General features: G+C 40.7%; 2 protein-coding genes across 3 annotated transcripts; one reads left to right on the top strand and one right to left on the bottom strand.

Moving 5' to 3' along the window:
* The first annotated feature begins 1,179 nt into the window (after nt 1-1,179).
* On the top strand, nt 1,180-17,258 carry tm9sf5 (transmembrane 9 superfamily protein member 5). 2 transcript variants are annotated; one of them, XM_061787617.1, is made up of 18 exons: nt 1,180-1,510; nt 2,761-2,828; nt 2,914-3,007; nt 3,124-3,251; nt 3,360-3,489; nt 4,935-5,062; nt 5,775-5,889; nt 5,978-6,057; nt 6,141-6,246; nt 7,962-8,012; nt 8,343-8,475; nt 11,494-11,613; nt 11,701-11,758; nt 11,848-12,007; nt 12,722-12,873; nt 12,966-13,077; nt 14,068-14,239; nt 16,224-17,258. In XM_061787617.1, exons 1-18 carry the CDS (start codon nt 1,364-1,366, stop codon nt 16,289-16,291), a joined length of 2,022 nt encoding a protein of 673 aa, XP_061643601.1. In that variant the 5' UTR covers nt 1,180-1,363; the 3' UTR covers nt 16,292-17,258. The 2 variants fall into 2 exon arrangements, with proteins under 2 accessions (XP_061643601.1, XP_061643602.1); XM_061787618.1 differs by lacking the exon at nt 7,962-8,012.
* Nucleotides 17,259-17,995: 737 nt separating this feature from the next.
* On the bottom strand, nt 17,996-23,946 carry gpr101 (G protein-coupled receptor 101). The gene has a single exon (XM_061787619.1). The coding sequence runs from the start codon at nt 22,367-22,369 to the stop codon at nt 21,044-21,046; it is 1,326 nt and encodes a 441-aa protein (XP_061643603.1). The 5' UTR covers nt 22,370-23,946; the 3' UTR covers nt 17,996-21,043.
* Nucleotides 23,947-24,210: the final 264 nt, after the last annotated feature.

Genomic DNA, 24,210 nt, shown 5'->3' with positions numbered 1-24,210 from the left:
ATTACTATTTTTTTCGTTTTTAAGATAAAAGCAGAAATTAATAGAAAAGCCATATTTTTTTTGATGAATTTAAATTAAGGTGTAGTTCCAATTTTGAAGGGCAGGGGCAGACCATTATTGCGCTTTGAATGTATTCCGCAGTTATAAGAGGGTGTGCACACTTGTGCTCCATCATTATTTCAGTTGTTTATTTTTGTCGTATTGTTTATTTGAAGTCTAAAAAAATTGTTTAGTTGATAGGTCACAGATAGGAAAAATCACTCAAGATTTCAGGAAGAAAATTCTGGACTTGCACAAGTCTGGTTCATCCTTGGGTGCAATTTCCAGATGCCTGAAGGTGCCACGTTCATCTGTTCACTTCAAACAATTACATGCAAGTATAAACACCACTAGAATGTCCAACCATCATATCAGTAGGAAGGAGAAGGTTCTGTCTCACAGACTTTAACATGCTTTGGTCCAATACGTGCACATCAACCCAAAAACAATAGCAATAGATCTTGTGATGAGGCTGGGTGAAGCTGGTAAGAGTGTGTCATTATCCACAGTGAAACGAGTGTTGTACAGACATGGGCTGAAAGGCCACTTTGCCAGCAAGAAGCCATTACTCCAAAAGATACATAAAAAAGAGACTTTAGCTTGCACATGTACAAAAAAACAACAACTGAATTGTTGGAGACGTGCTGTGGTCTGATCTCTGATGTAAGTAAAATTGAACTGGTTGGCCATATGAGCATTGTTACTTTTGGAGGAAAAAGAAGGAAGTTGTAAGTTTGAGAACACAATCCCATCTTTGAAATACAGTGGCGGCATCATGTTGTGGGGTTGTTTTGCCAAAGGAGGCAGTGGTGCACTTCATAAAATAGACGGCATCATGAGGAAAGAACATGATGTCCAAATACTGAAGCAACATCTCAAGACATCAGCCAGGAAGTTAAACCTTAAGCGCAAATGGGTCTTCCAAATGGACAATGACCCAAAGCGTACAGTCATCCAGTTCAAAAGCAGCAGTACCAAATACTAATGAAATGAATGTAAAATTCTGACGTGCCTTTTGATTGTAAAGTGAATGCAAAAGGACGCACCAAGGAAGGATGTAATTCTATTCTATTGTAATTGTACTCTTATTGCGAATGTCGTGACGCTGATTTCCTGTGCGAGTCTCCTGACCTAGTGAAACGTCACTGTGGTGTTACTGTTGGTAGAGGAAGGCGGACATTGAGGCTAGCTTTAGCTAACGTCGCTGCGTTTCGAGAACCAGCAATCCTTGTTCCGCCAGCGCAGCCTTTCTCCCCGGACAAGAAATATAGACTTTATACTAATTTGACGCCAGGGGGGTGAACATCGACGACTCGCATATAAAATGAGGAGGCGAATAGAGTTTCAGTTTGGTTATTGGGTGCTTTTCTTTGTATTTAATTCGAATTTCTGCCCGTGCTCGGCGTTCTATCTTCCGGGTTTAGCTCCAGTTAGTTTTTGCGAAGACGGCAAAGGTGGTGACGATTGCCAGGTAGGAAGAATTGATCACGTTCTCGTTTCTTCAACGGTACAATGGGTTTTTGGCCGAATTGGACACTTTTAACCTCTGATGGTTATCAATGTTTACCTTGCTAGTTAACGTTAGCTACATTAAGGCCCCGACTATTGGCTGCAAACAGCACGAGCATTGTGTAGCAGTCATTGCTGTTTGTTGCGCTTTTGCATTCACTGAAGTTCTCAAGTTGTATAGCTAGTTAGCAAATGCACGTACGATGACAATACGTATTTTAAAGTAAACACAAGATTCACTTTGATGCGTGAAACAAAACAAATTGAACCAATCCAAATTTTCATTTTATTTTACATACCATTGAAATTTTTTCTTAGTTAAGTCTCGAAGGATCATTGAGGGCAAGCACTCGTTTTCAATGATATCGAGAGGACAGAAACATAAAAGAACAGAGCAAACATGAAAATCAGCTGCATTCAAAAGGCAAAATAGGTCTCGAGCATTAATAATTGTTGAGTTTTTATGATGTTGGGTCATCCTCAGCAGCAACAACTAAAATAAAGTGTTTCCTATAACTGGCAATGAGTCGTTCACATCTCTGTGGAGATGTTTTGGCCCACTCTAACTTGCGGAATTGTTTCAATTCAGAAAAAATGGAATCCTAAAGCTTTAGAAATGGCTTTTGTAACCCTTTCCAGACTGATAGATGTCAATAACTTTATTTGTTGACTGTGCTGGGATTTCTTTGGATCGTGTCATTTTGTTGCAGCTTTTTTTGTTTGTTTTGTTTAAGATCTTCTGTCTGACTTGATTTTGTCAGGACAGATTCTGTTGAAGTGATTTCTTGATTGAACAGGTCTGGAGGTAATCAGGCTTGGGTGTGAACAGTGAAAATTAACCAAAAATTGTGATTAGCCACAATGACGTCATGATTTAACAAGGAGGGTAATTACTGAAATCAACATTTAATAGCATTTTAAGTTCACTTGGGATATATTTGTTTATTTTTTTTTTGATGATCTTAAAATGGGAAAATATGCAAAATTCTAAGATTTTGAGACTGGGGGGCAATACTTTTTCACAGCGCTGTATATCTAACAGTATGGTGGCCTGTTGCCTTTCAAGACTTTGTAAATGAAGATGAGTAATACTGAATAATTCACACACAAACCTTTAGCACCATTTGACAACCTGATCTTGTCCTTCAGTTGTGACTATTGTTTCATTACCCCTAAATGAGACTGATATACAGATGTTTTGCTTTCTTACAGACACAGATACAGCTGTTTGTCAATCGCCTGGATTCCGTGGAGTCCGTCCTGCCTTATGAATATGATGTGTAAGTGACCCTTTTTGGACTTTCTAAATGCGTATTGTCCAAACATGTATCCTTATCCTAATCGTATATGATCCATTTGTCAAAGATTCGACTTTTGCAAGGATGCCAAAGAAATGAGGCCTTCGGAGAATCTTGGACAGGTGTTGTTTGGTGAACGTATCGAGTCCTCGCCATACAAGGTGGGTGTTGCCCGAAAACCTAGGCCTTTTAACTTATGTAGCTTATTTTAGACACCAATTAATCTCCCTTGTGTCTCATCAAAATGTGGTTCTGATTCACCATGTCTCTTTTGTAGTTTAACTTTAAACAAGATGTGAAGTGCAAGGCGGTGTGCAAAAAAACGTACAAGAAGGACAGCCAAGAGGACACCGCTCGACTAGATTTCATCAAAATGGGAATGCAGCTCAACTATCAGCACCACTGGTTTGTTAAGTTGCAGTTTAACCAACCTTATCACAATACTTTGTTTGTTGACTTTTGGTGATAAAAAAATGTTTGGTATTTGAGTGGCGCATGTTTTTGTTGTTTCAGGATCATTGATAACATGCCAGTGACATGGTGCTATGATGTGGAAGAAAAACGGCAATACTGCAACCCCGGTTTCCCTATTGGTTGCTTTGTTAATTCAGATGGCCGACCTAAGGATGCTTGTGTTATTAATGTGAGCTGTGACTACAATTTTACATTTGTTTTTTGTTTAATTGGTATACAGTAGTGATGATGAGATGAAGCCTCATGAGGTATCGTACCATTTTAAGCAATTGGTTTGGAAATGGTTCATTTGTTGGAACTTCATGTGCACACAAAACCACCTGCTAGCCAGGTGTATAGTCACATGCAGCTGTAGCTTAACCACATAATGCGTGATGCATTTAATTTTTGCATCTGTTTTGACTCTTGGGAATGACAATGAATTACAAACAAAAAAATGTATGACGAAATAATTTCTCGACATGAAGTGCATAATATATTTTTGAATGCATTCCCTGTGCAAACAGTTTTCCAAAATGGTAGTATCATGATGTGGTAGGTTGTATAATGTTTTTCTGTCACTTTCGGAAAAAGGCATTTGTTTACGCACGCATAGGACAGTGAAAGTGTTCGTGGAACCAGGTAGAGGGCACTGAATTGCTTCTGTAACTAGGACAATGGCGTATAGAACAGGGGCCAATTATTATATATATATTTTCAGAAATAACTTTCTAAACACAACCTCTTAAGTCTTTAAAAACACCCTTTTGCATGGTAAAGAAGATGCCGCTGTGTACAAAAATGCAAGACCAGGATAAAAAACCAGGGGTAGCCTACAGCAATTGTTTCCTCTCACAGTGAGGTGTTGTTATTTTACCCTACTTCCTTGGAACACAAACACCTCACATTTGAATAAAATAAGAAACGGAAAATAACAGTTTTTGATGTATAAACCTCAAGCCTCTGGAGTAATGTTAGGTTATCCGGCGCAGTGCTGCCCGAGGCCCAAACAACTCACCCGACCACCGTCCCCTGGGTTGAGAGTCAAGCGCACCAACCTTTGGGCTAAAAGCCCAGGCTGTTAGTTTGGCGGCCAGCACCCTCTTTTTTATTTATTTATTTTTTATTAAGGATTCCGATGAATTACGTTTTCAGTGAGAGATGTCATCTGTTACCCTCACTCACTCTACTCCCCAAACACTATAAACACTCTCCAAACTCTACGATACAAAGAATAAAATCTTGATCAAAACCATGAGCTGACCGCAACTCTTATCAAAAAGAAAAAAACAGCTTGAGGGGTTAATATTGCTGTCAAACCCGCTTCAAAATTTGAAATGCTTTCCAAATCGGTCACGTGGTACAGCTGGGCAGCAAGGTTTTGGATGTTATCGTTTCCAGCCCCTCCCCTAAATGAATCAAGCCTGGAAACGCACTTTATGGAAATGCCCCCTCAATTACCCGACACATGCTTCAAATCCTCGGCACAGCTCGTAACATTAGTAATCAAAGCTGACACCCAAAAATATTTTTTAACGCCATGTGTTGAAGTTTTTTCAAATTTCCAATCTTAATCTTTGTAACTTTTTTTTTTCTTTTTTTTCTTTCTCTTCCCCCCCCCCCCCCCCCCCCCAGGCCGAGTTCCACAAGAAGAATACATTTTACGTCTTCAACCACGTAGACATCAAGATCATTTACCACAACGGAGCAGATGACGGCTGGACAGGAGCTCGGCTGGTTGCTGCCAGAGTGGAGCCCAGGAGGTAAACATTGACAAGTGTTGGATATACTTTGGAACCTTGAAGGACCAACGCCAATTTTTCTTTACTTTTATAAGAATTTTCCACCGCAGGAAATAAAAATAACCTCCAGAATATAACATTAGCCATCGTAAAACCTATATCAAATAGAAGAAAAGTTGTAGATGTGTAATTTAACTTTAAAACTAATTAGTGGCAGCCAATCTTACATGTGTAAAAGAAAAAAGTTAATTGCGCGATATTAAATTAATAATAAATTGTTTTACTCATGTGCTCTTAATGACAAAGGTGCAGAATGAGATTACTGCTTGTGCCTAAACACAACTGATTAAAGGCCTTTTCACATTGCACTAAGCACAGCCCAATGCACCGTCGACCAACCCATTCATTGTGTATGTGCTGCCGTGACACAATGCTGCGATGTTCAGCGGCACGTGGTGGGCGAACGGCACCTCGGAGAGGTGGTGGAAAAGTGATTTCAGTGTGACAACAGCAAGAGATTTTGGGAGAGTTATACATTGAAAACAAAGAGCATGGGGAAAGTGGTCTGACTTTTGAGGCATGGTTATCGTACGGCTTTCTAGGTATATTTGGTTGGTTTTCTCATTTTCTGTTCCACTGTATTAAGTACAATCAACTTGTAAGATTGTTGTAAGCCACAATACAGTCAGGTAGGAGCATATTTAAACATGTTGTATTTTTCCCCCCTTAATAGTATCAACCACGCAGATGAGAAGAACCCAAACTGCGAAAGTACCACCCCAATGGAGGTGCCTAACCAGTTTGACAATGACATGTCTATCGTTTACACCTACTCTGTCACATTTGAGGTAAATCTTTGGACTGGATTTCTGTTTTTACCTTGAAAACATTGTGAACATGTGTTACTATTATGGGACATTTCACCTCCTTTTACAGAAAAACAACACGATCAAGTGGGCTTCCCGGTGGGACTACATCCTGGTCTCTATGCCGCACACAAACATCCAGTGGTTTAGGTAGGAGCACATATTTCATATTCATATTTAAACACCTGTGTTGCTGGTTGCCAACGCATATTCTCGTGTAATTTCATTGTTAGCATCATGAACTCCTTAGTCATCGTGCTCTTCCTGTCTGGCATGGTGGCCATGATCATGCTAAGAACGCTGCACAAGGATATTGCCAGATACAACCAGGTGGACCAGGTACAAGCATCATCCACACTATTCATGTACACGCATCACTCAGAGGGTCAGGAAAGTAGTACAGTAATACCTTGATTTACGAGTGCCCCAACTTGCGAATCTTTCGAGTAAAAGGAGCTATGGGGTAAAAAAAATTGGAGCAATTCGTAAATGGTCGCCCCCTTTTCATCGGCAAAATTGGCATGCCTCCCCGTGTCTTGGTGTGACGTCATTGGCAGAAGTGGAAACCAAATTCACTACGTAGCCAGTGTAGAAAAATTTATATTGTATATATTGTAGCTGTCAGGCAGAATCCCACCCATCTCTAAAATGACAACTTTTCAGGGGAAAAAAAACAACTACAGCCAGTGCATAGCTAGTGTGGGAAAAGGAATGCACTATACAATAAGGTGGATAAAGTGGTAGTAATCAGTTATTTTATATATCGTTGCTGTTGGGTGGAATCCCACCTCCTCCAAAATGACAACTTTTCAGGAAATAATAATAATAATGAAAACGACAGCTTTTATGAGTTACCAAACAGTGATTTGTTCAAGTTGTTATCAGACCTTAGTGGTATCATACACTGTTGCTCTCTCACATGAACAGAACAACCAGCACCCCAAAATGATGTTCAGTCGCTAATTTAATATGCTGAAAAATCGCTAATTCATTAGAGTGTCATTGATTAAAACTTGTGGAAATTAATCACTTAGCTCAGGTGACTGCTCTCTGCAAGAAGGCATTACAGCGATCAACTCTAACAAAGCAAGCCTACACAAATTTAGCCAACCTCACTATTTTCACTAGTCTAAAAAAACAATAAATCCATATTTGAAATATAGGTGACGATTACACCCCAGGATTGCTTGTGAGCATACCAAATATTTAAAAAATGTGTGTGTGTGTGTGTGTATATATATATATATATATATATATATACATATATGTGTGTGTGTGTGTGTGTGTGTGTGTATATATATATATATATGTGTGTATATATATATATGTGTGTATATATATATATATATATATATATATATATGTGTATAATGCAATAACTGTCCCGTGGTAATGTTCTTGACAAAATTTTTGAAAATTCAGATTTGGATAAATTTTTCCGGAAGTGAATTTCTATAGGTTGGGAGCTCTGCGTGTCGATCTATTCATATTTTTGGTTATAATGTTATATCAAACACATAACCTGTGTCCTAAGGCTAATGAAATCAACTTTTTGCTCACAAATCAAGGCAAAAAATTGGCCAAGTGACAGCTCGGACCTTAAAATACTCGTAAGTGAGGGCACTCTTCAGTTGGGGTACCATTTAGCTTCACGCCAGACGGCGCTGTTGTCGGGTCGCATATAATTATCTGATTGCAGGATTCTGTGTTATTGTGTGAGAGCATATACAGTACAATAGCTCTGGAACATTCGCTGGGTTTCATGTAAAAGACATGCAGTTGAAGGTGGAATTTTCCGTTTGCTTCAATTTGTACCACATAGTTTTCCTTATTAGGTTTGCTGTCATGACACTGTAAACTTGAACGACCAAACAGTAAAGCAAATACTTTATTTATCTAGAGTTCATCAGTTGGTTGTGGCCTTGAATTGGGTGCTTCCTTGAAATCTAAAATTGACTCATCTCTTGGAGGTGGAAGTCCCCCCCCCCCCCCATTATCAGTTATTTCTGCAGTGTGAAATGCTATGAGTCTGAACATGTTGTCACATTTCACAGGCAGACTTGATAAAGCTTCCATCGACCGTGCTGAAATCAACTCCCTTTTATGTAAGCCTGCTCAAAAGCAAACATTTGTGGTCCTTCAATCAGGTGTTTGGGTGAGATTGAAGCACAAGCACACACACACTTGAGAGGAATGTAAAAGGTGGTGTGACTCCAGAAGACTAAACTGTACATTACAAAGTGTAGACTGATTGGGAGTCCTGACACACCAAATTTTACAGCTTTTGTTCTCAGTGTTCACCTTTTGTTGCTTTGCTGGCAAGTTTCGAGCCACCAGGTACAATTCACTCCGTGGTGGCTGGTTAAACTTAAGCTTTTTACCCCGTGCGTGTGGAATGCTCTGTTGATATACCACCTTGCGTTCCCCTCTTACAGGAAGACGCGCAGGAGGAGTCTGGTTGGAAGCAGGTGCATGGCGATGTGTTCCGCCCGCCCAGGAAAGGAATGCTGCTCTCCATATTCCTCGGACAGGGCACGCAGATCTTCATCATGACCTTCATCACACTCTGTAAGATAACACAATATATACAGACTAATTCACAAGGTAAACAGGCATAACCAGAATGGCAAGCCAGAATTCTGTCAGACCTCATAATAGATACAGATTAATTTCACAAGGTAAACGGGCAGAACCAGCAAGACGGTGTGTGAGGTATTAGTGGAAGCCACTGACCCCCGTAAAGTATAGCCACTGTTGTCAAATTGCACCTCTCTGAGAGTGTCAATTAAAACAGAGCATTAATACAGTATGTCCAAAGAAAAATGTACTCACTCTAACTGGCCATTAATTCAGTGTTCACCAGTATTTCTGGGGGATAGGAACCGAGCCATGCAACAAATAGCGAAAATCTGAGTAATTGACGGTGCCCCACTAAAGGTCTGTAATTGCTTATACAGTAGACAGAATGGCAGCAAAGCACATTTGTCTTAATAAAACTTTTCAACTCACTTCAACATACATTGTAACCTCAGTTTTCTTGTTTAAGCCATTCTAAAAAAATCAGACTAAAACCGATTCGTACGAGGACTGAAGCAATATTTCCAATAGGAAATAATGTAAACATCACTTTTACCTTTTATTGAAGAGTCTTAATGGCGTAAGAAAGATGGCGAGGAGGGGAGCGGGATAAGGAGAGGTTATTTTTTTGGAAGTGGAATCCACGATTGTTGTACTTTGCTACAAGGTTGTTGTTTTTTTTACTCTATGGTGTTTCTCATCTTTATTGCTTGGAACTTTCTTTGGCCCCATGGCAGCTTATTGAAAACCCTCACTCTAGGAAAAAAAACTTTTAAAATGCTTCCGATGAACGCGTAGGGTGATGCTCACTGTCGGTCACTCAACGGAAACACTAAGTTGCGCATACGCATGGGATGCTTTGTGTGTGGCCTCGATGAGTGGCCGAGTCAAGTGGGCAGACGGATGCGTGTGGTATGGACTATTTTCAACTGTACAAAAACCGAGTGGATGTGTGAAACCTAGGACAAAATACTTATCAAAGTATAAAAATAATAATAATCATGATGATAATAATAATAATACTAATAAAGTGATACAAATAAATAACAATAATAACTAATTCATTTATAATTTATAGGCGCCTTTCTTGGTACTCAAGGTCACCGTACAAAGTTAAAAGAAATCAATACAATAAAAACAGAACATGGGGGGGTAGGGGCAGAGCGGTTGAAGGCTTTGTCCCCCACGGTGGACAGACTGGCAGAATGGATGGAAGACTAAGAGCTGAGAGTAGGTGTGGCAATGTGAAGGTGGACCGAAAAATAATGGTGGGGCAAGGTGATTGATGGTCTTGAAGGTAAAGATCAGTATTGTATATTGGATGCAGTATTTCACAGGGAGCCATTGGAGTTGTTGGAGGGCTGGAGTGATGTGATGAATGTAGACGGTCCTCGTGATGATACGGGCAGCAGAGTTCTGGAGAAGCTGTCGTTTTTGCAGTGACTTGTGGGGGAGACCATACAGGAGAGGAGAGAGTTGTGGTAATCCAGGTGGGAAGTGACGAGGCTATGAACAAGGACAACAGCAGTAGGTTAGGGGTTGGACTGAGACGATTTATATTTCGTAATTGAAAGTATGCAGACGGTGTAATGTTTGTACGCTTGGATGGAGTGTGGGGTGTCAAGGATGACCCCTAGACTCTTAACCTGAGGAGAGGAGGAAATGGGAATTATCAAGTGTAATGGACAAACTGTCAGTTTTGGCTAACATGGACTTGGTACCTATGAGTAAGATTTCAGTTTTGTCATGGTTGTAGAAAGTTGGATGAAAACCAGTGTTGAGTTCAGAGAAGCAGTCAGGGAGGAAGAGCGGCCGTGGGTTTGGTGGAGAGGTTGAGCTGGGTGTCGTCTGCGTAACAGTGAAAGTGTAAATTGAATTTACCTATTTAGAGGAGGGGGCCCAAGACGGAGACCTTGGGCACACCAGAAGAAACGGGGACGCATGGGATATAAATGATTTCATTTGAACAAACTGGGTGTGGCCGGACAGATAAGAACTGTGTGTGTTTAATGCCAATGTGGTTGAGTCTGATCAGTAGGCTGATGTGGGAAATAGTATATCAAAAGCTGCACTCAGATCAAGAAGGATGGTGAGTATGCCAGAGTCAGCTGCCAGGAGGAGGTCGTTGGTGATCTTGATGAATGCTCTTTCAGTGCTATGGAGGGGGCAGAAACTAGACTGGGATTGTTCATAGAGCTTATTGGAAGTGAGGTGGGAATGGAGCTGGGAAGCGATGGTCTTATTCCTTTTTCAAAATTTTTATTCATTTATTTTTTTTAATTTTTTTTTTTAGAAAGGAATGGGAGGTTGGAAATGGGACGAAGGTTATTGAAATTATTTGTATTTAAACTTTTTTTTTTCCCAGTATTGGGGTTATGACTCCAGTTTTGAAAACTGGGGGAGCAATATCTGGAGAGATGAGTGGATAATCACAGTGATGATAGGGACTAGGGACACTGGAGTCAACCAGAACAGTAAGGAAGGGGTCAAGTTGGCAAGGTGTGAGGGCTTGGAGTGATGGATGATTTCTGAAATGTCGATGGCAGAAGGCAGAGTAAAACTTGAAACTGAGTGTTATAGATGAGAACAAGTGGGAGGGAGTGGATTCCGATGGGTGTCAAATGTTGTCAATTGGGACAATATATCATTTGGAATTGAGACATTGTCTTCCGATTTCTTCTTTCAACTTTTTGACTGTCACTGATTTTGTGGCGTGAACCTTATCTTTGAGATATGCCTGTTAAAAAAAAAATCCTTTGGCGTGAGGACAGGGGTGCAGGGAATTCAACACTACCTGGATAGCCAAACTTCACCTCACGCCGCCGCGTTTTCACATTTCCAGTGTCCGTTTATGACAGCTTTTCTTTCTTCAAAAGTGTATCATATATTTGCCATTGTTTTAAGGTTATTTGCAGCTGAAACAAAAATATAAGTAAGTGGCAGTCAAAGTGTGATTAAATTTTAGATACAATTGAGAAAATGTGACGATGAGCTGTTCTCCCTCTGTAGTCCTGGCCTGCCTGGGCTTCCTGTCCCCAGCCAACAGGGGCGCTCTCATGACATGCGCCGTGGTTCTTTGGGTCCTGCTGGGCACCCCTGCCGGATACGTGTCGGCGCGCCTTTACAAAAGTGAGACGGCTGACGAAACGCTTAAGACAAGTGATTTTGCGTCCCTTCTTGTTGTGATGTCCTGTTACTTTTGTTGTTTTATTTCAGCTTTCGGAGGAGAAAAGTGGAAGACCAACGTCCTGTTGACGGCGCTCCTATGTCCGGGGTTCGTTGCTTCACCAAAAATGGTTCCTCTGTGTTTTCACCCTTGACTGTCCTTGTGTCAGCATTCCCTCACCTCCCCCTCTTCTGCAGTATTGTGTTTGCCGACTTCTTTCTGATGAACTTGATCCTCTGGGTGGAGGGGTCCTCGGCAGCCATCCCCTTCGGGACACTGGTGGCAATCCTGGCCCTGTGGTTTGGAATTTCTGTGCCACTTACATTCATCGGTGCCTACTTTGGATTCAAGAAGCCTGTACGTATCAGTCTTAATAGAAAATATAGTGGACCCTCTCAGGTTGAACACAAATTCTGTAACCCTTGTCGATGACCGTTTTTCCATAAGAAATAAACGATCAGTTCCAGGGTCACACTGTCACAATCGTAAAAGTTGTATTCGAAAGTGTAAATAGAAGCTAATGAAGACGTAAAGACAATACAGTGACCCCCCCCCCCCAACACCCCCCCCCCCCCCCCCTCTCCACCGCGCTGCCAAACGCGAAAATCCGCAAGTAATTGACTCCCACCCAGAAAGGTTTGTAATTGCCTATAGATGCCGCAAGATGACAACAAAACACAGTTTTTTTCCTTGGTGTTTTTCTAAGGCTTTGGCCTGGCTAAATGAAGCTCCTCCCCTCATTTCATTTCATTGGCCACTAGATGGCGCCAAAGCAATGTTTTATATTTGACATGGCTTTGGCCTTGGCACTAATAAAATTAAATTTGATCTGATAAATTTCAAAACAGTAACATGCAAGGGTTTGTGTTGCCAAAAGGCCAAAGGCAAAACGCAGTTATTCCTTTGATGCATGCACCAAAGCTTCATGCAAGCTTTTCCCCAAATTTTCTTGAAGTTCTGTTAAAATTGCAAATTTTGTAATTAAACTGTAGAGGTCCCATTGTAACTCCATTACAAAATAATTTCACATGCTTATTTGCATTATTTTTTCTTCTTCTCACACCCATCCAGGCAATTGAGCAACCAGTGAGAACGAATCAAATACCACGTCAAATTCCTGAGCAGTCATTTTTCACCAAGCCCATCCCGGGCATCGTCATGGGCGGCATCCTGCCCTTCGGCTGTATCTTCATCCAGCTCTTCTTCATCCTCAACAGCATATGGTAACCAGGCAGGGCACAAATTCTCACTTCGAGTGCTCTCTACCTGTGATGTTTTAAAACGAGCTCGGTGTCAAATGTTTTCCACCTGATAGGTCTCATCAGATGTACTACATGTTCGGCTTCCTGTTTCTGGTGTTCATCATTCTGCTCATCACGTGCTCCGAGGCCACCATTCTGCTCTGCTACTTCCACTTATGTGCTGAGGTAAGTTTAAAACAATGTTGTACCATGCTGTCACATACATTTTGGTGCCAAATGAGTTATGATGACACAGTAATCCAGATGTGATTGAAGCATAGACACTCATCTTAAAGAAATTTTGCAAAATTTAAGTTATGAGCGCCACATGGTTCCAGGAAACTTCAAAACAATTAGCAGTTTGGGAGATTATGAACAATTCTTCAAAAAGAGCCTTCAATTTGTTTATTACCACTCCCAACTGGAGTCCACTGTACAACTAAACATAAAACAAAGAAAATCGGACGTTTATTTTAACCACAAAAGTCCGTTAGCTTAATGTTAACAAAGAATACAAAATGCCATAGACAGCCTAACGAAACTAGCATAGATATCCTCGTGTTATAACCCTTTAACCAACAGATATCTGAACAGGCATATAAAATTATATATCTCTGCAAAAAACAAAATTTGACTGCAACTTACTGAGCAGTTGTGACAGACGAATGTTCCTTAAAAATTAAATGTGTACTTATTTCTGTTTTATATTTTAAAATGTATTATAGTTAATTTACCATTTGTTTAATGAAGTTAATAACAATTAAGTGTATCCACATTTTTCAAATTTTAAAGTTTTCAAGTAATATTAGTAAAAATAATCAATTTTAGATTTAATATTTTGTAAGGAATATTGGTTTTATTGTAAGTAAAATGTATTGCAGTAAAAATGAAAAAAGTACTCTATAAATATTTTAATTTAACCATTGTTTAATACTTTTTGGAAAAGGCATGTCTGTAATTGTTTATTTTAGTAGTATTCTTAATTTTATTTAGAAGACATCAACTAAGTTATGGAGTGTGATCAACAAATTAAAAAATGAATACATTTTAATGAACCAATTTTGTTTAAAAAAAAAAAAAAGACAATGTCATAAATACCTATACTGTGTCTACTAATACATAATCTTGGTGAGTATTCTGTATTCCTGATTTGTCATCTTTGTCATGCATGTGCAGGACTACCACTGGTGGTGGCGTTCCTTCCTGACCAGTGGCTTCACTGCGGTCTATCTGTTCATATACGCCGTGCACTATTTCTTCTCCAAGCTGCAAATCATCGGTGCGGCCAGCACCTTCCTCTACTTCGGATACACCATGATCATGGTGCTCATCTTCTTCCTCTTCACAGGTGAGCCCCGGTCATCTGTTGACACATCAAGCTATTGTTCTGTTGTATGAGTAGCAACAGGTGGCTAGACAGGTTACTTGTACCCTCTAGTCGAAGAGCATTTTAGACGAATGAGAGATGATAATTTGTCGCAAATAAATCATAATTTACGGATTGAATGAAATTGGAATATTTCTCACGGCAAACCTGATGTTCTCTCACAGCACTGTGTGTTTGCCAAAGTCCAAAAGGGGTGTGTCGTAAAGGGTTTTTGATCCTGGTCTTAAATGTAGCACCAGGAAGTAGTTTCAGTACTTGTGAAACATATTGTTTGCTCTTTATTGAGTCAGTGCTGTTAAAGGCTCAGTCACGTGCAATCATGCAATAAAATCCACGTGTAAACTTTGCATCTAGGGCTCAATCAAACAATATACCTTGGAAAAGACTTTTAATTGACTCTGTCTAACCGGGTCGACACCATTCCTCCATTCACTATAGGTGCTGTTTATACCAGTGGTTCCGTAGCTTGGCGGTCCGCAAAGTAATTTGCAATAAATTATTATGTTGTGGACACTCAAAAAGATCCTATAAAACTGTCTTGCGACGTCAACAAAGGATTACCGTTGTGGTAATCGACACGTTTACAAATTAACGTACTGTGTTACAATGGACACACACACGACGACGATAACATGCAGTCGCCGTAGCTAATTGGGGTGCATATGCCTGTTTGCGTCACCAAGAATTTAACATCTCACCACCTTCACGTCTGATGGTGGAAGACGATCTGCTGCACCACTGCATCACTGTAGGGCCAGATTAAAAAAAAAAAAAAAAAAAAAAAAAGTTACATGTTGACATTATCTTAAGACGGAGCTGCAAGTTGCGAAGGGGTACGAGATGTCAAAAGATTATCACTGGGGAATAATCCAAGCCAAAACATTATCACGTTTCCTCCTTGCTTCCACTCTGCAGCTAAATAATCCTAATCTTCGCCATTTTCCAATGTCTATTTTTGTCTTTTTCATCCCGTCCTCAACTTTGATCTCAACTTAATTCGCGCTTTGACTGCAAAGCTCACAGAGAGATAAGAGTGACTTCTTAACATTAGCAAATGAGTCAAAATGAAAAAAGTGATACACTGTCTTTTGGTTTAAAGTTTGAGTTGAATGTGTATCTTTTTAGCTGGAAAGTAGCAAAAGTTTGAGATACAGTATCTCGGAAAAGGGAGTACCGTAAAGGGATGTAGTCACTTTTGTGGGGTACTGCATTAATTGTAAAAATATATATTTTTACTTAGTCTTGCTCTTTCCCAATACTGTAATACAATTCCCATATTAGGAGTTACAAAAATAGTATTTCTTTTGACTATACAGTGTAATAGGCGGAAATTAATCTGCACGCAAACGTACCTTTGTGGCTGACTAGTTCCTTCTGCACTGTAGCATTACAGCAATCCATTTTTAACAAAACAGGCTTCCTCAAATGTATCTAACTTAACTCTTTTCACTCGTTATTTTCCAAAATACATCCAGACTTTCAATCTTGAGGTGACATAATTCCACAAGGCTGCCGCAGGGTGAGGGAAGTGGCAGAGTTTTACAAAACTTCTTAAGCAGTTTAAGAGTTTATAGATTTGTTCTCTAGCTATTTTCGACACTCTAAATTGGTTAATATTGCGTCAAAAAAAAAATAATTACAATGTGGGGATGGACCAATAGTATCGATTTGTGGAAATAAATAGGAAATGGACCATTTTTGGACATAAGGGGTTTCTGCCTGACGACGACAATATGCAGATTTAGATTCAGATTTAGCACCTGAAAATAGAAAATCCAATTTAGCATTTCACACTTACCTCATCACCTTCATTAGTCTGGTCTAGTTTGTACTCTATAATCAACACTTTGCTTGAGTGCTTAATTTTTTTTTCTCTTATCAAATGTTAGTGCCTGTCCTGCTGCACGTTCCTTATGTTTAATGAGTTTTTTCTTTTCCTCCTCAGGAACCATCGGCTTCTTTGCGTGCTTCTGGTTTGTAAATAAGATCTATAGTGTGGTCAAGGTGGACTAGAGGACGGAGGGGAGGGAGAGAGAGACTGTTGTGGCTGTCCACGTGATGGCAACATGTTTGCAAGGCCCAGAAATGAAACCATCATTCATCACAAGACCCCCAAGGGAAGAGCCCGTCCTCTTTTTGTGCTTTAAACCTCTGTCCTTCAATAGTTTTCTTTTGCGTTCACTCTTGACTTCTATTTGGAGTGGCACCATTATAAACTAACTTGGGTCCTCGTTGTCATTGTGAACCTTTTTTTTTTTTTTTTCTTTTCTTCGGTGGCATTAAAAAAAAAAAAAAAGAAAGTGTTTTAGTGGCATTTTCTTTGTTTCTAAAGAAAATTCAAAGATGTTAGTTTTCATTTTCTTTTCCCTTCCAGCTAAATGTTTTGGGTCTTTTTTTTTTTTTTTCCTTTTTAAAAAAAAATGTTTTTTTTTTTTTCTTCTTCTCTCCTCTGTACTCTAATGATGGGAGGAAAAAAACTGCTTGTACATATATTGTATAGACAGAGTGAAGGAAAGAATGCTTACTTTCTGTTCTCATTTTAGGGCTTTAAACCCTGAACTATATCAGTCTATATTGTAGTTGAGAAAGCATATAAAAACACTTACATTGTTGCTGATACATGGCCTTTTTCTCAATGTATTTATATGTTTTCATTGAATCAAAGGAGAGTGTCCGCGTCATAGATTTCTGCTGGTCAAGCGGCAGCATGTTCCAAAATGGAGGATGTTTTTAATTCCATGTTGTTTAAGTCATTCAAATGAGAACCGTCTGAATTCACTTAACTGCTTTTGTTTCCCACAGTGTTTGGTTCAGTGGGGGTGGGGAAGGGGGATTGTCACCCACGGTGATATGTTTTGCAAATATATACAATTAATACATCGTGCTTTGTATACGCCTCTTGAATGTATACTCAAACATGGATACATTATGTATTTTCCTGTTTTCCCTCTGGTTTGGAAATGAAGGCAATTTTAATTTCTCAGCTCCTTTTCTTGCTCACGAGCAAAATGCAAATATTCCACACTAGCTATAAAAATCCTATTGTCCCAAGTATTTAACTAAATAATTGTGTTTTGGTTATAGCAGGCCATCACTGCTATAAGTATATAAAGTTTTTTAAAAAAAGATATTAGACAGCTAACTTAGTTATACCTCTGGTGTTATTTTTTTGAATAGCTAAAAATGGAAACAAAGCAAATAGAAAGCAATTTAGTTTGGCTGTTTTTTTAATCTATGTTGGGATGTATAAAAGCATATGTAACAATTAAGCATGAATATATTACACAACTTTTTCTGGTGGTGTTGGAAATAATACAAGACCACGAAAATACAGTTTTAAGTCACATTTCAAAACAACACATTGGTTGTCTAATGTACACATTACAATGAAAATTTCAAATGAGTGGTTACAGTGCCTTGAAAAAGTATTCCTACCCCTTGAACCTTTCACATTTTGTGACCTTCCAATCACAATTTTTTTTTTTCATGTGACAGACCAGCACAAAGTAGCACATATTTCTGAAGTGGAATGAAAATTCTGTTTTGCAAAACTGAATATAAATCTTAAAAGCGTGGTGTGCATTTGTATTTATTCCCCTGCACTCTTATACTCCTAAATACAATAAATTGCCTTCAGAAGTAACCTAATTAGTAAATAGAAGGCTGTAAATCGTGCACTCCACAAATGTGGCCTTTATGGAAGAGTAGCATTAATAAAGCCATTGAAGAAATGCATAAGGAGTCCACTTGGCAGTTTGCCACAAGATATGTAGGGGACACTGCAAACATGAGGATGAAGGTGCTTTTTCAGATGAGACCCACGTTTTTTGGGGGTGAGGGGCCTAAATGCCATGCATGCTACTGTATGTATGGTGGAAAACTGAAGACACTATCACCTCTGTGAATCATGGTGGATGCTTTTCTTCAGCATGGACACGGAAGCTGGTCAGAGTTGATGGGAAGATGTATTGCGCTAAATACAGGTTAATCCTGGAAGAAATCCTGTTGGAGGCTCCTAAAGACTGGGATGGAGATTCATCTTCCGGCAAGACAATGACCCTAAAAATAAAGCCAGAGCTACAATGGAATGGTTTATAATAAATCAAAGAATATTCAAGTGTTAGAATAGCCCAGCCAAAATCCAGACCTTAATCGCATTGAGCATCTGTGGCAAGACTTGGAAATTACTCTTCACAGATGCTCTCCATCCTATCTGGCTGAGCTTCAGCTATTTTTCAAAGAAGAATGGGCAAAAATTTCAGTCTAGATGTGCAAAGCCAGTAGCGACACCCTAAAAGACTCGCAGCTGTAATTGCAGCAAAAGTTGGTTCTACAACGTATTGACGCAGGTTTTTTTTCCTGATTTTTATTTGGGTAAAATAATTATATATATATATATATAATTTCCGTTCCATTTTAAAGTTATGCAGTTCTTTGTGTTTTGGTCGATCACATGAAAAAATCGAAATCAAAAAACATTTAAGTTTGTGATTTTTAAAGTGGAAAAATGTGAACAAGTTCAAGGGGTACCTTTTCAAGGCACTGTAAATAAATACATTAATAAGGCTGACATTCATAACCGCTCATCAGTTATCTCTATAAACACACAGGAACTTTTATCTGAACACGATAGCAGGAAATTATTCTTGTCTTATATAGCTGCTACACCTTTTAAGAAAAAAAAGTTTTAAAACGCAATTGTGGGAGTTACTGTATGTACAACTGCTGCTTTGAATTATTCAGAATAATTTTTCACTTCTTGGACTGACTGAGCACAACAATCTCTTGACAGGTCGAGACACGACAGCTAACTAAAACTACATATTTATGTTGGATATCATTCAACATCAACAGCAATCTTGCACTAACAGACCAATTATCTTGATATTGTAAAGGGCAGAACATGCATCCATCTCAATCTTGCAATAACACAAATAAGTAATCCCATATTTCTTTAAAATGTCACATTTGTTACCTCATTAGCACTGAAAAGGAACAGATTATAATACTGTATGTTTATTGACCTCAAGTTTATTATTTATTTATTACCTCAAGTGCATCATGTAGCTTTCGCTATCATTTAAAACCACCTAATGTCCTTCACATCATCCCTAAAAGTAAAGACTGAAAAATTTTCCTGGTAGAAAACAAAAAGTTATATTGCTCCTTGGCCAGTTTGTGTTGATGGTTTTAAATCAATTCAACCTTATTTTGTGATTTTTTTTTTTTGGGAGAGGAGGGGGCGGGTGCTCAAGGAATCAAGCTTTGCATGTGCCACACAAGTAAGCAACCCTTTTTTTATGCTCGAGTTAAAACCAATTATGACAAACCTTTATTGTACGGGTCCATTGTGTGTATTGACAGGTACAGTGAATCACCCTTTGTTTGTTAAAAGGCGCTTTGAAACAATTCTTCACTCACTCAACCAGATTTATTCCAAACATGAGGACTACAACACAGTACAGGCTGTGTTTTTTTGAAAACACACCCTGAGTCGACTGGCTGGAGGCGAAGCCTGTCCGTCGCTAAAATATTAACGATGACGGATCGACGAGCAGGATGGCCGTGAGATTTAAAAGTCCAATATATTGTACTTTAATAGACAATTGGAGACGTTTACATTTGTCGAGAGATGCACTCTGTCTAAAGTGAGGTACAGTACGGCTACATTCACACAGATTTTTAACATCTTAACTATTTTTGATAATGAATCGAGGTTCAGGTCAATTCTTAATGGGCTATTGTTCCATTTGACATCACAATGAGAGAGTCTCACTCAGCTGAATTCTGTGTTCCCACACATGAGGATTTTTGCTCATAAATATTGAACAGGTTTACTATTCACGATTTCTGAGCAGTTTGGGAAGGAAAAAATCCCTCTTAACACACACCACACCACATGATAATCCCTCACTATAATCTTTCAGAGGAATCTGAAAATCTGTCTTTTTCTTATTTTGATCGCAAGTAAAGAAAAATGCTCAAATTTGGCCCGATTGTCAGTATACATGTACCCATCTTAAGATGTATTTACACGATAAGAAATAGGCGTATAGTCTAATTCTGTCCCTCGATGTACAAGCAGTGACACACCGGTACCACGTCAGGCTTGATTGAAAGATTGTACTCCGAGGTAACTCTTTACTCTTTACCTTATCCACAGCCCAAAAGGTAAAGGTGTGTTTCTAAATTCAAAAGTGAACGGTATCTTACCAAGCAATTGTACTCTTAAATGATGGACTAAAACCCTCAAAATAAAGGGTTCTGCTAATATTTTCACACATACAAGACACACAAAATGTTAGAGATATTTGTCTTTCAGGTGACATTTCCTAACCTTTTCAAAATGTTTGAATGTTCATGTCCGACCGTTCAAGATTTCAGTCACATTTTGCACAACTTGCCATTCTTTACCAAGGAGCTGTACGGCAGAATTCACAACCAATCATTTTCCAAGAATGATACATTTCTGTGACTTTTACGGTCTCTTTGTTGCAAACTGCTGATGACACTCTGTGAACGTTCTAAGGTCAGTGGCCCGATACCTCAGAGAACATCCTGAAGCATTGCAAACAGTTGGACGTGTTTTCAAAGGTTAAGAGAAGGTAAAATTAAGTTCACCAGAACAGTTATAATGCATTTTAAGTTCTTCCTAACATTTCACCTGAAAGACAAATATCCATAACTTTTTGGGAGTGGTGTACAGTATAGTTCTATAGTACATCTGTATACATAAAGCCATTGCCAGTCCAACATTTGACCTCTTTATATACTCTGCTTGTCATGGACAGTGGGCTCCCGATCCGAGTTGACGCTGGTCGTGGTGGTTTCCTTGTGGCTGTCCCTCGACCTCCTCTCAAAGGTGGGCGAGGACGACGTGGTGCACTCCTCCCACGTCTGCAGTGGAAAGACCCTGGCGGCTAGGCTGGGCAAGTGAGGGTGTGCCCCGGCGCGGCCCTCCCTCGCCGTGGTGTGGCAGGTCTCGGTGGCCGAGCTCTGTCCCTGCTTGCAGAACATCCCGCAGAGCAAGGCGAGGAATTCCTTCCGCACGCTGCGGTGCATGTATCCGTAGATGTACGGGTGCAGGCAGCACTGCAAGAAGAAGAGCACCAGGGCCAGAGAGGACAGCCAGGGGGGCACATCTGCTCTGGCGCTCATAGATATGGTGTTCAGTACGCTGTAGGGTCCCATACTGAGGATATATGACGCCATGATCACAAAGACGACACGTGCGGCCTTGCAGTGGTAGTGGAAGCGTCGGTGCCTCACACGAGTGGGGTACCCCTTGGCCAAGGAAGGGGCATCCGGTGAACCCGCCTGCTGGGGTGCCGAGCTGCTCTGTCCTTGCAAGTCTGGAGGACAGGTCTGGGAGTAGGATCGTGTCTGTATGGGGTGCACCAGGGCATTCTGCCGCCGAGCCGCACGGAAAACCATCCAATAGCACCCGAGCATGACGAGAACCGGGAGCCAGAAGGAGAAGGTGGCTACCACAATGGAGTAGGACAGGCTGTAGGACCACACCACCGAGCACATCTTGTGATGGTGGTTAAAGTTGATGGTGCCCCAGCCGTACAGAGGCGGCGTGCTCTGCAGGAAGCTGAACACCCAGGTGCAGATGATCAGGTTGGTGCCTAGGTGAGGCGTCATCCGGGTGGGATAGGACAGAGGATGGATAATGGCCAGGTAGCGGTCCACGGAAACAACGATGATGGTATTGACACTGGTAAATGCAAAGAGATGCATGAGCACCACCAACGCCTGGCACAATCGGGCATCTAGGGGCCAAACCCCTGGCACAGTGGCCGCGATGGCGAAGGGCATAACCAGCACGGTCTGGAGAAGGTCGGCCAATAGGAGGTTGAGGACGAAGCGGTTGGCCACATGCAGGAGCTGAGGCTTCCGCTGGAAAACCAGCAGCACCACCACATTCCCAAACAAGGACACGCAAACGATCACAGATATCAGCATAATCTTGAGAACGCTGTTGGCTGCCGAGCTCCACAATGGATCTCGGCCAGGGAAGTCGTAGTCCAAATGCCTTTGGGCGTCGGATACATTGGGGCCAAGGCTGGGCGCCTGAGAGCATGGCATCGTTGGCCTCACCCTGCCTGCCTGCGGTGTCCTGTCTGACCCAGTCAATAAATTGTGAAAAACAAGGGAGACATTTCAATTCCAGGCAGACGGAGAAGGTTTTTGGGTTGTATGTTAGGATGTCTTTAGACACTTCATCTCACAGTCAAACAACATGTTAGGTAATCAGCTGGACACCGTCTTTCAAAACAGGTCAAAGAAAACAGCTGTTCGCTTACGTGACAACGAGCCTGAAAATGGGGACGTCTGAGATTGACTGTTTTCTCGTTTCAGTGCAGACAATGCAATTTGTTTGTCTGAGGAAATGAGAATACATGACAACTAAAACACTAATGGACAACCAGGTCGGTATTACAGCGTTTGTGCTTGTAACCGCATTATAGTAAAACCTTCCATCCAGGAAGTGTATTCAAAAGAAGATTTAGGATAGGTCACATCACCAAGTATTGGCTCGGCATGCATATTACAGCATTTTCACTCTGTTTTTAGGGTGAATGGAGATATGTTTGTCAACCCTTGTCCACGAAACGTTTTGCTTTGGTTGTTGCCATTTAAACAAACCCTAAAACTCTGCTTGTGTGATTTAAGGTCTTGTCTGTTGCTGTTCCTGTGACTAACAGGTGATCAGTCCAGGGTGAATCTGCCTCTCGTTCTTCCAGTCAGCAAGAAGCAGCCTTGAACCCTTAATAAGCAGTATCAGCAAAATGATGTTTGAATATCAGTTCAACAGTCTAGATCCACATAATGTGAGAAGAGTCCTTGTTGGAGCATCTCATGATGAGGTCCATGAAATGGCCTTATTGTAGGTCATACATGCAAAGGTTCACATGAACAGCATTTTCACTCAGTTATGATCATTTTGTCAACATTGGTTTGAAACTTTCTGTTGTTACTTGGTCCCTAAAACTGCACTTAGGTGTGAATGTCTGGTCTATGCTCCTGTAATTGACAGATAATGAGTCCAGGGTGACCCCGCCTCTTTCTCACCCAAAGCCAGTAGGAACCAGCGAATAAGCAGTATATATAAATCATTAAAAAATGTTTTAATATCAGTTCAACAGACTAGAGCCATAGGAAATGAGAACAGTCCATGTTACGGCATCCAGATCCAAATGCCCTCTCGTAGCTCACATTTACAACACGTAAATGTGCACAGCACTGTTGCTACAGCATTTTCACTGGGTTTTGATCCGTATATGAAATTACATGTTTATACTTGGTCCCTAAAACTGCAATTATAGGTATGAATGTCTGGTCCTTATTCCTGTGATTGACAGGTAATCAGTCCAGAGTGATCCTGCCTTTTGCCCACCCAAGATCGGCAGGAACCAGCAGTGGGCAATTGACAAAAAAAGAGGTTTGAATATCAGTTCACCAATCGACATCCATAGTATGATGCATGAATAGTCCATGTTGCAGTATCCAGATGCAAAGGGCCTTCTTGTCGCTCACATCTGCAGCATCGCACACGCAAATGTCCACAATGGACGCTGCACCACGCACCAGAGAACGTCTTTATCCCCTCAAAAATGACGGTGGAGCAATCGGTTCGGGCTCGACGGCTCGGTTCTCGTGTTTACCACCCGCCACACCCCCACCCCACCCCACCCAGCCAGCCCCGAGCTCCTTCCCCAACCTCCCCCGCCTCCATTTCGGAGCTCCGGTCGATGGCAGCGAGCAGATGCCGCGCGTCTTCACCGCTGCGGGGGGTCTCTCATCCAGACGAGCACACGCTGCCTCTTTCGGATTTCACGCCTCATCAAATATTTCAGATCGGATCCGCTTTGCCGACTTAACGGTCGTCGCCGAGGTGTCACACATCCACGAGCGAGGACACCTGC

This window comes from Phyllopteryx taeniolatus, chromosome 10 (assembly GCF_024500385.1).
Source record: "Phyllopteryx taeniolatus isolate TA_2022b chromosome 10, UOR_Ptae_1.2, whole genome shotgun sequence".
NCBI lineage: Eukaryota > Metazoa > Chordata > Actinopteri > Syngnathiformes > Syngnathidae > Phyllopteryx > Phyllopteryx taeniolatus.
The sequence above is the reverse complement of the archived record's forward strand: the minus strand, read 5'-3'. Positions and strand labels throughout refer to the sequence as shown.

Excerpts from the sequence above, each read along its gene's own strand:
- tm9sf5 (XM_061787617.1), top strand. The coding sequence starts at position 1,364 with ATGAGGAGGCGAATAGAGTTTCAGTTTGGTTATTGGGTGCTTTTCTTT. Across the intron at positions 6,058-6,140 it reads ACAAACATCCAGTGGTTTAG|CATCATGAACTCCTTAGTCA; the intron begins GTAGGAGCACAT and ends TTTCATTGTTAG. Across the intron at positions 12,874-12,965 it reads TTCATCCTCAACAGCATATG|GTCTCATCAGATGTACTACA; the intron begins GTAACCAGGCAG and ends TCCACCTGATAG.
- gpr101 (XM_061787619.1), bottom strand. The coding sequence starts at position 22,369 with ATGCCATGCTCTCAGGCGCCCAGCCTTGGCCCCAATGTATCCGACGCC.